The sequence below is a fragment of the Eleginops maclovinus genome, chromosome 1 (assembly GCF_036324505.1).
Source record: "Eleginops maclovinus isolate JMC-PN-2008 ecotype Puerto Natales chromosome 1, JC_Emac_rtc_rv5, whole genome shotgun sequence".
Lineage (NCBI taxonomy): Eukaryota > Metazoa > Chordata > Actinopteri > Perciformes > Eleginopidae > Eleginops > Eleginops maclovinus.
The window spans coordinates 8202043-8217556 of record NC_086349.1 but is presented as its reverse complement, the minus strand read 5'-3'; the positions used below and the strand labels follow the sequence as shown (position 1 = coordinate 8217556).

At 41.5% G+C, this 15514-nt stretch overlaps 1 protein-coding gene across 1 annotated transcript; it reads right to left on the bottom strand.

Annotated features, from left to right (window-relative positions):
* Positions 1-98: 98 nt before the first annotated feature.
* Positions 99-14750, bottom strand: tmem240a (transmembrane protein 240a). Its single transcript, XM_063889088.1, has 4 exons — positions 14479-14750; positions 13982-14088; positions 9414-9622; positions 99-1355 (listed from the first exon to the last, which is right to left on the bottom strand). The coding sequence occupies exons 1-4, from the start codon at positions 14533-14535 to the stop codon at positions 1201-1203; spliced, it is 528 nt and encodes a 175-aa protein (XP_063745158.1). The 5' UTR covers positions 14536-14750; the 3' UTR covers positions 99-1200.
* Between the last annotated feature and the right edge of the window lie 764 nt (positions 14751-15514).

The window sequence follows — 15514 nt, the reverse complement described above, 5'->3', positions numbered from 1 at the left end:
ATAATCTCTCGCTATGAGAATGTGTTCCCATCTTCGCTCACAGGATTGGAGTGACACAATCAAACATCAGAGGTCACTGTTGTGCTTCAATGGCACTTTTAATAAAACAGACATTTCATCCTCACAACAGCAATGTCTGGACAGAGAGGACGAGAGGTGGCTGGGTGAGGGTTCCCTCTGCTGATAGGCTGGTTGCTCCTGATAAGTGAGAGGGAATTGGATAAACAAAATTGAACTGCGCTGTTGAGCACAGTGTAGGGAAGATGGAGGGGTGTGTGTGTGTGTGTATTGAACTCGTCTTGGCTGGCATTTATTTCTCCTCCTGTGTTTACTAAAAGAATGATAATATAGCAAAGAGAACCCCGACCACAACCGAACACGCTCCCCTCCCCCTCACATATTTACAGGAAAAAATTAATACATTCAGTTAATTCACTAAGTAACAAAGCTATTTAATCTGTGTTTTAGCAGAAATCACATGGTTTCACATCCAGTTTTCAAACAGACTCGTCTTCCAGTTCCATTCCTATAATCTTTAACCACACAGTCCATCATTTAGGTTTTCTATTGAACGACTCACACAAAAATCCCCCCACGCACCCTCTTCTTAATGACTAATAAATCCCCCTTGCCTGTATTTATAACTATGTACAGAAGCAGCAATCTATCATCACAAAAACCCACCCAGCCACCACTCGTTCGTTTTTCCCAACGCCAACAAAGTTCCAATCCCACCCAATACAGGAAAAAAAAACAATTCTGACACCCGTCTTTGCCGCCCCATTCCATACGTTGCCCACATCTTACCCTGTTCTAAAAGAGCATGCCAAGTTTAACAATGAACACAGAAAATGTCTCTATACAGAAAAAAACACCCTTAAAAATGTTTCTTTTTCTTCCTCCTCCCACGATGGTGGACATGGACATTAGACAAGATTTCAGTGGCAACAAATAATCATGTTGTTCCATTTTGGGATTTTTTTTTTAGTGCTGACGGGCCAAGTTTAGTCATAAGAAAGTGGTGTCACAGGGTTCTAAGGGGGTCATGTTGTGAACAGTGGGAGGGCAGTTTTCCAGGGTCTCTGAGGCAACAGTTGGCCAAGGGGCAGTTTGGGAAAAGGGGTGAGGGGTTTTGAAAAGGAGAGGAGAATAGGGAATGGGGTGAAGGAATATTTTTTTTGTTATTTTTTGTTTTTAGAGTCAGAGGTGGCGGGGACTAGGGTGGCCGTTGTGGTAGAGCTTCTGCTTGATGTGGACCATGTTGCCACTGGAGTCCTCCAGCTGTCTGAGCTGGGCTCGGCGACGGAGGTCTCGAAGGTTGCAGAACTGGGGAAGCCATGACCAGGACGGGGTATCTGGAGGATGGAGCAGAGGACAAGATGGTCAGAGGAGGTAAGTGTTAGTGTGTGATCAATAGCTGTGTTTTAGTTGTCTTTCTTTACACTATATTTGCCAAGCTTTATCCACCTCTGATGATGGATTTGCCAATGAATTGGTTGTCTTTTGAAGATCGTTACCCTTTCCAAAAAAAACTGAGCAAATAATCACTGGGTGACTCACAATTTCAAAGACACGTATGCAACTTTAAGGCAAGAAATACAACATCTACGTATGAGACAAAATGGCAAAAAAAAGTCTTTATTACAGCAGAAATAAAACCTGGAGTGTACACCACTATAGAGTGCTTCACGGAGTTGGCTCCATAGTGAGGGTTTTAAAAATACATGAGTCCTGCATTTAGCTTTGAAAGAACAAACTAAAACCCAATTGAAGCTTAAAAGCCTAGAAAGCGGGTACCTGCAAACAAAGTTAATGGCAGTGTATATAATACAATGTTTATTTTCTAAGGGTTAAGGTTATTTATAGCCAACATTTTGCACCGTATCACACTCAAAATAAATTAATGATACCAAACAGATGCATAAAGCCGTGAACCAAAATAAGTATGAGTTCTTTTTAGGCTTTTATTTGAGAAGTGACTGAGATAGGCATGTGAGGGTGACATGCAACGAAGATGCCACCAAAAATGTAACTTGGGAAATTACTTTAACATTTTACTTTTTTGCTTTTATTTGACATAACTAAGTCAGTATGATAATAGGAGTCTGAGCATTGTAAACACAAAAACAGGAACGCAGGCCAATTCTTGAATGACAAAGAGAAGTAAAAAATGCTGTAGAGTTCAAATGTCTGCAGAAAAAGAAGGCTATCCCCTCTGCATAAATCATGCAACGAGTATCATTAATATATGTCACAATAAATGTCACATAAACTCACAAGTGGACAAAGTTTAACTGCTGTGTATGTGGTGTATTGGAAACAACATTGCCTTGCTTTTCTAGTTGTGCATAAAAGAGCAGTTAAACTGAATGCATGATTTTGGAGACTCAGCCTGATGAGGCACTCATGAGATCAAAACACACAATAGTGTAAAATCCTTCTTAGCCTGGTTTTCAGGCTCTAAATCCAGTTAGAGGCAGGCAAGACATCAACAACCAGGAAAATGAATATGTATTTTAAAGTTGGGGTAGCCTGAACTGAATTACAGTCCTCATTCTTTAAATGCCCTCCCATACCCTCCAAACAGACCAAAATAGCCTTACGCAAGAGACTCATAGTAACCTGTACATACACTATCGATTTCTATCATCAACAGTATCAAGAACTGAACTGAATTCTCTGTGATTTAGGCATGTTTTCTGTGATTTGAGGCCTTACAATATCTGCAAAGCGCTTTAGAGATTGATAGAAAATGTTGGTAAATATTTTGCCTTCTGCTAATGTAGCTGTTAGCTAGCTGTAGCTGTGAGCTTTGGCAACAGTTAAACTATTAGCAACATTGTCTCCAGCTCTAAAACACTCTGTTCATATTGTCAGACTCTCTTTTAGATGAATCTGTCTTCCTTTGTAAATTGCTTTGCATAGTGGTAGCGGTTGTTGCCAATGTTGGCATACATAGCAACTTTTCCTGCAGGATATATTTGACTTTTGTTTAAGGATTACACTGAAGGGAAATATGCGCGCCTATGCATTTGTAGAACAGCCAGTAGGATCCCTCTCTCTATGAAATGACCTTTAACTGGTCAAAGTCCCCTGATGTCGGCCAGATTTTCTAAAGCCGTAAAACAGAGCCAAGAGGAGGTGCAGAAGTCTAGTTTTCGCTTAGGTCACTTGAATGACAATATACTGAAAAGTTATTTTTGAAACACTACCCAATGATGTAAAAGAATGCCTACTGTAGCTTTAAATACATTTCAAACCATACATCAAATATCTTCCATGAAACCTTAGTCCAGAATATGACCCAGAATCAGATGAATAGATGTTTAAAAGCTCAACACAGACCTCAAACTAGAAAAGCTAATGTTTGACATCATACCTGTAAAATCTTGTAATTCTGGGAAGTAAGGATTAGCTTTTCACAGTAAGGTCAGATGGACAGTGACGAGAGGAAAGAGGAAAATTGAAATATTGGATGAGACAGTAAAAAGCATCAATCTCTTCAAGTGCACCATGATGTTGCCCTTGATTTTTCACATTTGTGTTCGGAGCTGTTGCACATGTGACCTGCATCTCGGCATCATTTATTTATCTACAGTCGCAGGGATTTTACAGGCGGAAGTGTTAAATAGTATCTGCTTTCTGCAGCCAACGTGCTGTACATACAGAGCACACAGGCCTGCCGAGAAATCAGCCATCTGACTAGAGTGGGGGTGTCATGAATGCGGGGTGTATGATGTGAAGAGGGGAACGGCGGCGCAGATGTTGGAGCTTGTCGGGTTATAAACCGGAGCCGTCGAAGCGTAACCGGGTCCACAGAGACAGCAGAGAGGAGAGAGGGGAGAGCCCCAGACAGCAAATCTAGAAGCAAATGGCCCTGCTACAGGATGAGCAAAGGGAGGGTTGGTGGTGGTGGAGGTGGAGGTGTTGGGTGGAGGGGAGGTGAGGAGGGGGGAGAGATTGTGAGTTATTTATAGCTGTGAATGGGCATGCTGTCCACAAGGACTGCTCTGAAGGGTATCCAAAGGAAAAGGGGCAACGAAGACAGATTTATCTCATTTGAATAAAAGGATGGGGATGGAGCCGGGAGAAATGGTAATGCTACGGAGAGAATGGGAGGCGGAGGCTCAATTGTAATGCTCTTTTAGAGGAAGGGGGGTGGTACTAACGCCAAGTCATCGTTTTCCCCATTTTTGTGTTCTCTCTTTCTCCGGTGTCTTTGCAAAAGAGATGGTGGTATCAAATGTTTGCAAGGATAAGAATGGGGGGGAAAAAAGTAGTTGCATCAGGAAGCGTTGTAAAGGAAATAGCTTGGAGTAGATTCAATAAGCGGAGGGGGAGGAGCAAGAGGTGGAATTAGGAGTGGGAAGGGTGGGGGGCAATAGGAATCAATGTGCATCTCAATGTACTGTGTGTGTGTGTGTGTGTGTGTGTGTGTGTGTGTGTGTGTGTGTGTGTGTGTGTGTGTGTGTGTGTGTGTGTGTGTGTGTGTGTGTGTGTGTGTGTGTGTGTGTGTGTGTGTGTTTTATGTGTGCTTTCTTCACTTGCCATTCCAGCTGCTCTCTCATTCTATTTATAGATACGGAGAAGAGAGTGTGTGTAAGTGGGGGTGGGGATGTGACAGCATCTCCATCCTGCACCCCCAACACACTCACACACACACACACACACACACACACACACACACACACACACACACACACACACACACACACACACACACACACACACACACACACACACTCTTCCCTGCTATGTCAGCCTCACCTTCACTCCTCATCTGGGGGAGGCTAAACGAGTCTGCCCTAGCATCAACGTCACCATTTACACACACGCACGCACGCACGCACGCACGCACACACACACACACACACACACACACACACACACACACACACACACACACACACACACACACACACACACACACACACACACACACACACACACAGAAAGGGGCATTCCCTACAACAAGAAAAATCCTATATCCCCCACTCTCGACTGCTGCTAATAAATATGGATGGTCTTTCGTCTCTGGGGGTGTTTTTTATGATGATGTATTTTACACTGTTGTACTAATGCACTGGAGAAAAAAACAGCATTGTCTGACTTGCTGCTGCAAAACCTTCCACACCTCTGAGCAAAAGCTGCATATATCAAAGCTTGAACAATTCACACCCCTTGTACAATGTAGAAGCTCATAAAAACACCTGAAATCCAAAGACTACATAATGTTTTCTATCCTAATAAATCTATTTGTGATTACAGAAATAATAACTTTTAGTTCCAACATTGCTTCATACTTTTTTATCTGGCCCGAGGAGCTATTCCATGCAGTCCAAGTATCCAGGCCACATTTATCACCTACTTTATCCTTAAAACTGAGGATCCAGGCCACCTCCACAATACAAGCCTGACACAGACAGAGCGCAGACACATTAGTCAACCTCAAAATCCTATTTTTAATAACCGTGTTGCAACATTCAGTAACTTTAGCTTATTTGTGCGAAATGAAGGCAAAAACTTTGCGAGTGTTTCCCCCTGGGTTTGATTCTTCCTAGAAAAGCCTGTGAAACTGGCATGACCGTGAGAAACTAAAACACTTTAATCCAGGATGCTAATACTCATCAGCGAACATCTTGCTAGTGCAACAGAGATGAATCCACTGCGTTGTCTCTTCTACAGAGCACCAGACTATGAGGGATTTCATGCTGCCATGTCATGATTTCACACTGCTTAGCTTTAGCCTCACTGAAAGCCTTTCAATGTTGGTGAGCTATAAACCACATATTATGTCTCATTAAATCTGTTGCATAGCTTCTACTTTACTAAAATAACATGCATCGTTCATCCGTCAGATAGATCGGGTACAGAGAAAGCGCTGACGGGGGACAGGAAATTGGGGAGCAACTATCACACTCTGTTGGATTTAAGCACATGGTATGTGGGAAAGTAGCTTTCACTAAGACACAGCAGATGGTGGAAGGAAAGTCATTTCTCTCTGTTTCTCCAGCCTGGTTTGAACCAGTCTTACTAGCTACTGTATTTTAATTCAAATATATATGTATTTGATATCACAAAAGAGTATTTAACGTAATGTGAATTGACACATGCACACACCTAATCTTTGAATTTGCGGCTTTCTGCACTCCTGTGAATGTAAAAACATATAGGACGTGTAAATTAATGCTATCCTGTTATGGTAATGCACCAACTGCATGTCTTTGAACTGCAGCTACATTTAGAGAGTTCAAACCAGGAATGCCTTGCTGCTGTGTAACAGTGCTACCCACTTAACCACTGTGCAGTCAAAATGTTCTCAATGACCAAGTTTGACACGCATGACATTTCTGGGACATCCAGCTACTGCTGAAGCCAAAGTAATATCATTACTGAGTAAAAGGCCATGCACACCCATAGCATTGGCGGATTTGGAGACAATGGGCCCCTGGGGAGAGACATGCAAAAGTCCCAACTACCTCTCCTACATAGGAGCAAAACACTCAAAAGTATAGTTACTTTACATGTTTTGTGTCTCTGTAGTTGTTTTGTAGTGTCTCAATGGGGTTATTTTGTGTCTCTATGTAGTCTTAGGACGCTTGAGCTCCTCGGCCCTTGCCAAGTAGGACTATAATCAATCACATAAATTATAGCATAGCTCGCGCACCTTCAACCTTATCAGAGGTAAATCAGAATAGTTAAAAATGTGTGTGTGTGTGAACAGCTTTTAAACCTCACACTGGAAAAGAACCAAGACAGTGTTAAAATTAATAGTAACACCTTTGTGTTTCCTACTATCATACGTACGTCAACATTTCCTGGAAAAAAGGCCTACACATTATATAAAACAGATGTACATCTTTCTGAATCCACGTTTTCTGTCACCATGAATGCATAAATTATCTCCTGACTCAATCACCTGCTCCCATTTTTCAATGTAGGCCTTGCATTTATCAGCCTTAGTGTATAAAAAGATCAAAACTGATTTTCTATAATTAGTATAGGGTTTATTAAAGGAATAGTTGGCCATTTTTGGAAACCTAAACCTTAGCCAAAAGTTATATGAAAAGAAAAAATACAGCTGATGTCTGTGCATGGAGCTAGAGGCAGCAAGTTGGTGGCTTTGGGGAAACAGCTGGCGTGGCTCGGCTTAATGTTTAAATACCCCAAAAAGCACCTTTTAAAGCTTTGTTTTCTTTGTAAACTGTATCTCATTTGATCAGTCTGTACATATCCCAAAATATACAAATGAGAATATTTGGTTTAACAGTTACATACTGAAAGAATGTCCTTGCCAGGTGCAGTGACGCAGGTGTCTTGTTGATACCGTGGTAAAGTCAAATAAAAACAAACACTTTGATTTTCTTTCATCCTAGCTCAGCCTTTCACAAAGTGGACCACTATATATGAATTGGTTCTCTGATATCAATGTAATGGTTAACTTCATTCCTGATAAAACATGTTTTTTACTTGTGGCATCCCCCAGGGGTTTATCTTGGGTCCCTCATCATTTTCTATTAATAGCCTCTCCTTGGGGTATATCACAGCTGACCTGCTGTTTTAAAGTCCAATTAAGCCTTGAATTATAGATGTATGCTGCATTATGTCATGCTAACAAACCCTCCTGGTCCCTATACTAGCGCTGTTAATTATCGTATGTGTAATTTGCTCAGCCTGTCTTCACTAAGACTGAGGTATGTGTTTGTATGCTCATGTGGTGTGATTGTGCTTTATTTAACTAGGGCCAATAACTAAGATGATTTTTGTCTTTCATTTGCAGCCCTGGAGAAGGTCATTCATGCTTGTGTCTCCTTCAGGCTTGATTGTTGTGACGCACTTGGGCTCTTTGCAGGAGAAATATCAACATAGTTGATTCCGCAGGCTAATCAGGCTTTCAGAGAGAAGTGACCACAGTACATTAATCCTTGTCTCTGACTGACGGCATGTCAATTGTAGAATTGATTTCATGGTTTTAAGTCGGCTTATTTGCTTGATTTGTTAACCCCAAAGTGATTCTGATTGCTGCTTGAGATGTTCTTTAAGAGCGTCCCTAGTGATTCGCAAATCTCTCCTTATCACCTTAGAAGACCTACATTTGCTGTGCAGCCTCAGCTGTGCAAGTCCAGAAGTCCAAAGTTTTATTTATAATTTGACTTCATATTTTTACACATTTCCATTATAATGTTATCTTTACCTTAACACTAGGCATGTCATGATAAATTCAACTCACCCAAGTTGGCGTTTGCATCATCTTTATTATTTTAACTCATTAAAATAACATTTTATTTGACTGCAACACATTTGTTTCTGCAGTTTCCCCATTAGATCATTAAAGGTTTACCTCACAGTACCTACAATGCTGCACAAGGCTTTGGTAAGCAGAGGAGGTTCTATCAAACCTGATCTAAAAAACAATATGTTGTTGTCATTTGAACCAACACAATGCAAACAAACCATCTATCTAACAGGATAAACCTTAAAGCAATACAACATTGAAATACAGTGCATTGTTGAAACTACTGTATGCCATCAGAATTACCTGAAAATTATGTAAAATAAAATAGTAATACGTGTAAGGAAGTTACTGTGAATAGGTAGGCTAGAAGAGAAACAACAAAATAGGCGTACATAAATTATTATCTTGGCTTAAAAATGTACCTCTCTCTATAAAAGTGCTGCAAGTAACATCATATTGTCTTTCCTGAATTTGTATAAAAGGATAATTATAATACCTCTTTAGCGTCTATATTATCGCATTTCTCATTAACGTATTATTTTATATTGTAAATAATTATCGTAAATAATGAGTTTCAAAAAACTAAATCATGGGTAATTCAGCTTGCCAAAAAGAACAAAAAAATGAAATCAGCCTCAACTTCTGATCTGAATCATCAGACTGTTGGAAGGTTTGGATATGATTTTCCAAGAGGATGCAATAAACTGAAAAAAAAAAAAAAAAACATTGAGGAGAGCCAAAAATGGGCCAAGCAATGGGGGGAAGGTCATTTACGAGAGCTCCACCGACTGCTGTATAACCTGGCAAACGCTTACACATGCAGATACATGGTGGATGGATGCATCGACAGAGAAGCACCACAAACTTTGCATTGAATCGTAAGTACATATTTATTCCATTTGTCAAATTAGCATCAAGAACTTGCAGAACAATTTTTTTAATTATGAAAAAAAAAAATCCCTATTTTCCTGAAAGCATGGTGCAAGTGTGTATCATGGGCCAAAAAACAAACAATTACAATTTTGAGTGGATCTTGATCATGGGGTGAATACACTTACACTTTTGCTAATATTTAAAGATTTGAATGGTTTTGGTTAAGGTTGGAATTTCCAGAGACTTCTTGTTTGGCTTGTGTTCATGTGTATCTGCAGTAAACAGCAAACTGACTCCATCTTACCGTAGTAGCGGCTCGCCCTCCAGGCCCTGACAGCACAGTGTAGGACTCCGTCCAGCCACAGCAGCAGCCAGCTGATGCAGAAGCCCAGCAGCAGCCCCAGCATCAAGTCCATCTCCTGCTTGGTCACACTGTCACTCACAAAGTAGTTCTCTGAAGAGTCCACCAAGGAATGGTCCCCATCATATGGGATTACATAGTGGACATGATGCCTGGGGGAGGACAGACAGGGGTAAGTGATGGAAGTGTTTGACATAGAACAAAAATGAAAGATACAAATGAATGTTTCTTAGCTAACTCAAAGACATACAGATAGATGACAAATCAAATACAAAATGTAAAGTGCTGATAACAATTGATGAACAGGAAGGCAAACATAGACCATCCAAAATAAAAGCACAAGTAATACAAAGGGTTTAAATGTCCTGATTTAGCATACAGTGGGTGACACATGTTGACTTTGCTTGAATAAATAAAATAAATTCAATTCTAAAAAAAGATGTATCCACTAGACTACAGGCTTTCAAATATTTTCTTCTTGTTATTTGTTCTCATACTGTCTGTTGGATTCCCTCGATTCCTTCCTATTTGCTTTAGTTTGTTTCTCATCTGTATAAATGTAATCTTGAAAAAACAACTCTCTAAATGTCCTACTATGTTGAAGCCATTTGAGAGTTATTATATGTACAGATTCTAACTTGGATGATATCTAGAGAATTAAATCTGAAATTGCACTAATCCACACTTTTGCTGAAAACCCCCTGAAGCCCTCTCAAGGACCCTTAGGTATTCTGAGACTGCACTTAAAGCAGCTGTGGGTGGAAAAGTTTAAGAAGAGCGGCTTGTGCTCACAGCCTGAAATAAGAATAAGCAACACTCAGCTACATCCTTCAGTGACTACTGTTAAAGTGCCTTTCAGAGAAGCATTTACTCCAGTATACTACAGGTTATGTTAGGTTTTTCTTTCTGTCATTGGGCTAAAATTCCTTTTGCTATAAAGTTCGCTAAACTATTAGAAAAATGGAGGGAAAATGTTCCAAATGGCTTTCTCTTCATCGATGAAATGCGATGCCAATAATGTCAGAATGTGAATTACGATTTGGTGACAAGTTGTTACAGCATTTTGACTGAATGACGCATGAAAAAGACTACCCATCTTTTCGGCTGTACCTGCTGAATAAAATCTTTTCTGGATAAAAACATTTAGCCTAGATAAACACATAATCTAAAATAAACCAACTGTGCAAATATAGTAATAGTTTGTGCTTGATTAAAATGGTTTCTTATACTGGGAATCTCATGTAGGAAAGACATGATAGACCAATTGTCTTGTTCACAAATCCACAGGGTGTTTGATTGCTACTAACCAGGTGTTCGCACCTCACAGAAAGAAAGCAGTGAAAAATTTGAAAATGTTTCACTGATAGAATACACATTTAAAGACGGTTGTAATAGATCAGTAAATGCATGACTCTCGCATTACTGCTTGAGGACAAAATGCAGGCCAACACTAAATGTATATCGCTGTTTTTACTATTGTAGTAGCTATCAACAACAATGCAGTCCTACCATTTTGCAATGCTGTACATCATTGACAAAAGAGATACATCTGCTAACTTTGTAAGTCTTACAATTGGTATGACCCGCTTTCCTGAGAGGGGATGAAAACTTTTCCAATCTGACAACACAGGCAGTTGCTGACAAACATAAGGGACTGCAGTGGAAGAGATTTAACTGCTGGAAGTGAATACAGATACACAGTGGGATATTTTACAAATAAAAGGTATTTGGGCAATTTATCAAGAGACAGATTTTTTAGGAGGTTGCTTTTTAACAATAAGATTCACAGTAGATTGCTAAAACCGAAATCCTTTAAGCATTATTCTGGTATCTGGAATATGGGATGTGCTTCCCTTTGACATTTTGAGAATGTCAGAACTGAAGCAGCATTAAATGACCAAATGTTTTGTCAAGCTAAAAAAAACTAGCTGCATTTACTGTAATACAACACAATAGATGCAGCACAGATGCTCCCTGGTGAATGCCCCAGTTTATAAAACAGGTTTTCTACGTATTACTAAGATGTTTAACACCAAGTGTCTTATGGGTGTTTACTGGCAAAGTCCTACGCAATGGAAGTACACTGGACTGATTCTGGTGTAAATTGAGGAAGCAGTAAAAGATCTCCACCTACAGGAATGCAACTTCATTAACAGAAAATTCACCCGTGATGTTTGAGTGACAGAAATCCCCTGTGGAGTGCACTGCAGAAACACCGCAGCACTTAGTACTGAATATGGAGGGAAACACACATCTTAAGTATCTCACTGAAGAAGTAGCACGGCCACATGGGGGATAGAACCACCTGTTGGACCTCACAGACTAAAACCATAGTCACCAAGGTCCATTAAAGCAAAGCTACGTGTAAAAATGAGCCAAAATCTTCCTCTAGGTTTCTTTCTATTCCCTAAAGAAGGCTTTTGCCCAAATGCCTTTAAATAAAGTAAAGGATTAGTTTATGCTGCCTGTATACATTTAACCCCCTAAACCAAAATTACATATTTTCCCTCTTACCTGTAGTGCTATTTATCAATCTATAATGTTTTTGTGATTTGCAGGGTGATATAAAGATGTCTGCCTTCTCTTGATTGTATATCAGAGAAGGCAGACATCTCTGTGGCCAATATCTTAGTACTTGGAAACTCACACTAAACTGATAAAATAACAGGTAAGAGTAAAAATATGTGTTTTGGATTTGGAGTGAACTCTCCCCTTAAGTCCTGTTCACCTGCACCTGCAAATATGTGTGTATGCTGTCTTGTATAAAAAGGAAACCAACCTTATGTTTTTCTGTCAAGATTTAGAGTGAAAATGTCCCAATGAGAGGATTTAGATCACCTTATAGGAGAACTATCCTGCAGACTCCCACAACAGCATGACACCAATCAGCAGTATGCCCCAGCAATACACAAACTCCACTCCTACATCTCTCCCCTGCTGCCACAGAGTCAGCCAGGCTTAGGCTCAGGCCCCGTCACAGACGCTATAACTACATCCAAATCACAGCACAGAGGCTGCCAAATAAAAGTGACACTGGCCGTGTCGTCAAGCCTGGTAAGGTGAGCGCTCTGGGCACCACGACACGTCCACGTCTAATGGATGAAAGGGCAGGCGAGTGAAAACCCAAGATCAGGTGTGCTGTATTCCAACACATATCCTGTTCGTTCTGCTGTTTGATGTGAAAACTGATGACTGACTCTCATGCAGAAGTGTTTCCAGGTCATTGAAAGACACTGTGTGGGTACAGCAACCTAAAAACAAACAAGAGGATACTAGGTTTACTTATTTATCAGCCCCTGATTGGTTAAAACTTGTATTGGAGAAGGAAATGTATTAAATCCATGCTGATATTACTTCCTTTTCTACGATCCATGCTTGCATTCACAAACAGTCCTTTTGGAAGGATGACATGATTGTCAACATATTGCAAATAAGAGGACATCTCATCACAAATTCTGTCTCCAAATACTTTTTTTGTCTCCATCAGTCCTTATCACACACATCTCTCAGTGTGTGTGAGAAGCCTCTCCAAATTTTGCCTCAGATTATCCCATCTCTGACAATCTAGCACCTGATGATGACCGATTTCTGGATTTACAGGCTCAAAAAAACAAATAAACACTTTAGAACTGGCCTCATAATGCTGCTAATCAACTGCTAGTATCTACCCCCTCACTGCAGCATGCACAGTATACACTGCTGTTTGGTTTTAATGTGAATCTACTCAGCCTTACACTAACATGAATGGTGACATTTCCCTTTTTCCTTGCACAATGGCTACCTGCAGGACATGGGTCCATCAGGATCTAATATGAGGACATATAGGTGTGGGTCTATTGGATAAAACGACTCCAAACACTGTTGCCATACCCTTAGGGCACTGTATATTCAAGACTAGAAAAAAAACAGAGGCCCCTTGTGTCATCCACAGAGCTTACAGCTTGCATTACATGCCTACTGTTGCTGGAAAAACGCACAATACTGCTGATATAATTCGGATTTATTTATTAATGAGTGTCGCGCTGCTGTTTTCCTCCCTGTTTCCAATCTGCAAACAGCAGGTAGGCTGATGAGCAGCATCGTAGCACTTCTTAAGTCATAACCACTTCACTTTAGCGCTCATACGTTCACTATAAAGCCAGCAGGTTGATATTATCGCCGTGTAGGCCTGCGTAGCGCACTTGATGCTCAGATTGTTTTTGAACGGCCTCACATAGCTCATAGTTCATTACCTATTTATGGCTCCGACACACACCTTCTTATATGCAGCAAAAGGCAAAAATCTTCGCAGTCGATGTATAAAAATAAACAGCACGAGCAAACATGTCTTATCTAGAGCAAATAATAAAACATCTCGCTATGTACGCGCACAGATATTATCTTTGCGGGGCTTCACCGCCACAAATCTTCGAGGCCTCTTCAGCAATTAACAATTGACGGGTGAAAAAAAATAATAACACACATAGCACAATGTTCATCCCAAAATATTGTGCGAGGATGATGGCATTTACCTTCCACAGTTGCAGTGGCAGACGCGGTCCTCCCCTCGTAGATGCGGTAAGATGTAGTTGTGAAAGCGATCCAGTAGTGCGTTCATGTCCATTAAACAGGCTATCGCCTGCAAAGAACCATGCAAGTCAGCTGGGACATGTCAAGCAAATAGGCTAGGCTATTCCTGCAGACAGCGAATTATTCTCGTCATCATTATCAGGATAAATAACAACAATAATAAGGATCATGAAGGGGAAAAAAGGAGAGAAAATAGCCTTGGCAGATCCTCCCGATTCTAAGGGGGGGAGGGGGGGGGGAGGCTCTTGCCTCCAAACGGACTTAGATTATTTATTTATGACAGCAGGTAATTATAGGTAGGCTAACCTACTTCCACATGTCATTCATAGGCCTGCTGTAAGGTGCTTTCACGCAACATTTGTAATGATCTGAATATTAGCCTCGGTGCGTAAATTAGAGAAAAACCGTATCGTGGCTGATGGAGGTGAAGATGTCTTACCATTACAACTGAAGCACCAAGAATCATAAAAATCATGGTGGTTGTGATCATATGCATCAAAACTTCCAAACTGGCCGCTGTCCTTTGGCCCGGGCTTCTACCCGCGGCGGTGGAGACGCTCCGGCTGGGCTCTGGGCGCTCTGTCCCGGCAGGAGCCGCTCATGGAGCCGCCGCGCCTCTCCTGGCTGCCCGTGCCTTTAAACTGCCCGGTTCTCCCTCCGTCTCCTCCTACACACCGCACGCCGCTCTCTCAGCCCTCACTGCACCCTATCCATCCAAGTCTCTCTCCCCCCCCCCCCCCCCCGGTTGATCTCTCGGATGCGGCTGCCTCTAGCTCCAAGGAGGCTCCTAATTACCGATGCAAAAGTGAGCCGTTCTTCCAGGTGCGTGTCTATCTCTATCCCAGTTAAAAAAGAACATTAAGAAAAAACAAGCGAAAATCCCTCGGTATCCTATAAGAGCTATCCTCTCTTCCCCCCTCCTTTTTCCAAGTTATTCCACACCGGCGCTGCGCTTTAATACCGGCCAATTCTGTCCTCCATCGGCGGAAACGGTCGATTTCTCTCTCTCTGCTGGACGTTTCAAAGAGCTGCACCGACTCCTCTCGCGGCCATCGCCCTCGTCTTTCTCGGAATGTATGATAACATCGACATGAGGTCCAGATCGCTCTAGTCGGGAACTAGACCCACCCTGCACCCCGAGTCCAGTCCAGATCCAGCAACGGCAGCTGCATCAACGCCCGGAGCCAGACACGCATGATTATCCCATACCGGCTTCCAGCAGCTACACGAGCATCCACTCCCACCTCTTGTGTGTGTGTGTGTGTGTGTGTGTGTGTGTGTGTGTGTGTGTGTGTGTGTGTGTGTGTGTGTGTGTGTGTGTGTGTGTGTGTGTGTGTGTGTGTGTGTGTGTTGGAGAGAGAGAGAGAGAGAGAGAAAGAGAGAGAGAGAGAGAGAGAGAGAGAGAGAGAGAGAGAGAGAGAGAGAGAGAGAGAGAGAGAGAGAGAGAGTGTGTACAGTGGGCGGTAAGAAAGGGA

Bases quoted from the DNA above. Each gene is read 5' to 3' on its own strand.
- tmem240a (XM_063889088.1), bottom strand. From the start codon at position 14,535: ATGCATATGATCACAACCACCATGATTTTTATGATTCTTGGTGCTTCA. The intron at 9,623-13,981 runs GTAAATGCCATC...GTCCTCCCCCAG, and splicing joins TGCCACTGCAACTGTGGAAG to GCATCATGTCCACTATGTAA. The intron at 1,356-9,413 runs GTAAGATGGAGT...TCCATCCTCCAG, and splicing joins GAGGGCGAGCCGCTACTACG to ATACCCCGTCCTGGTCATGG.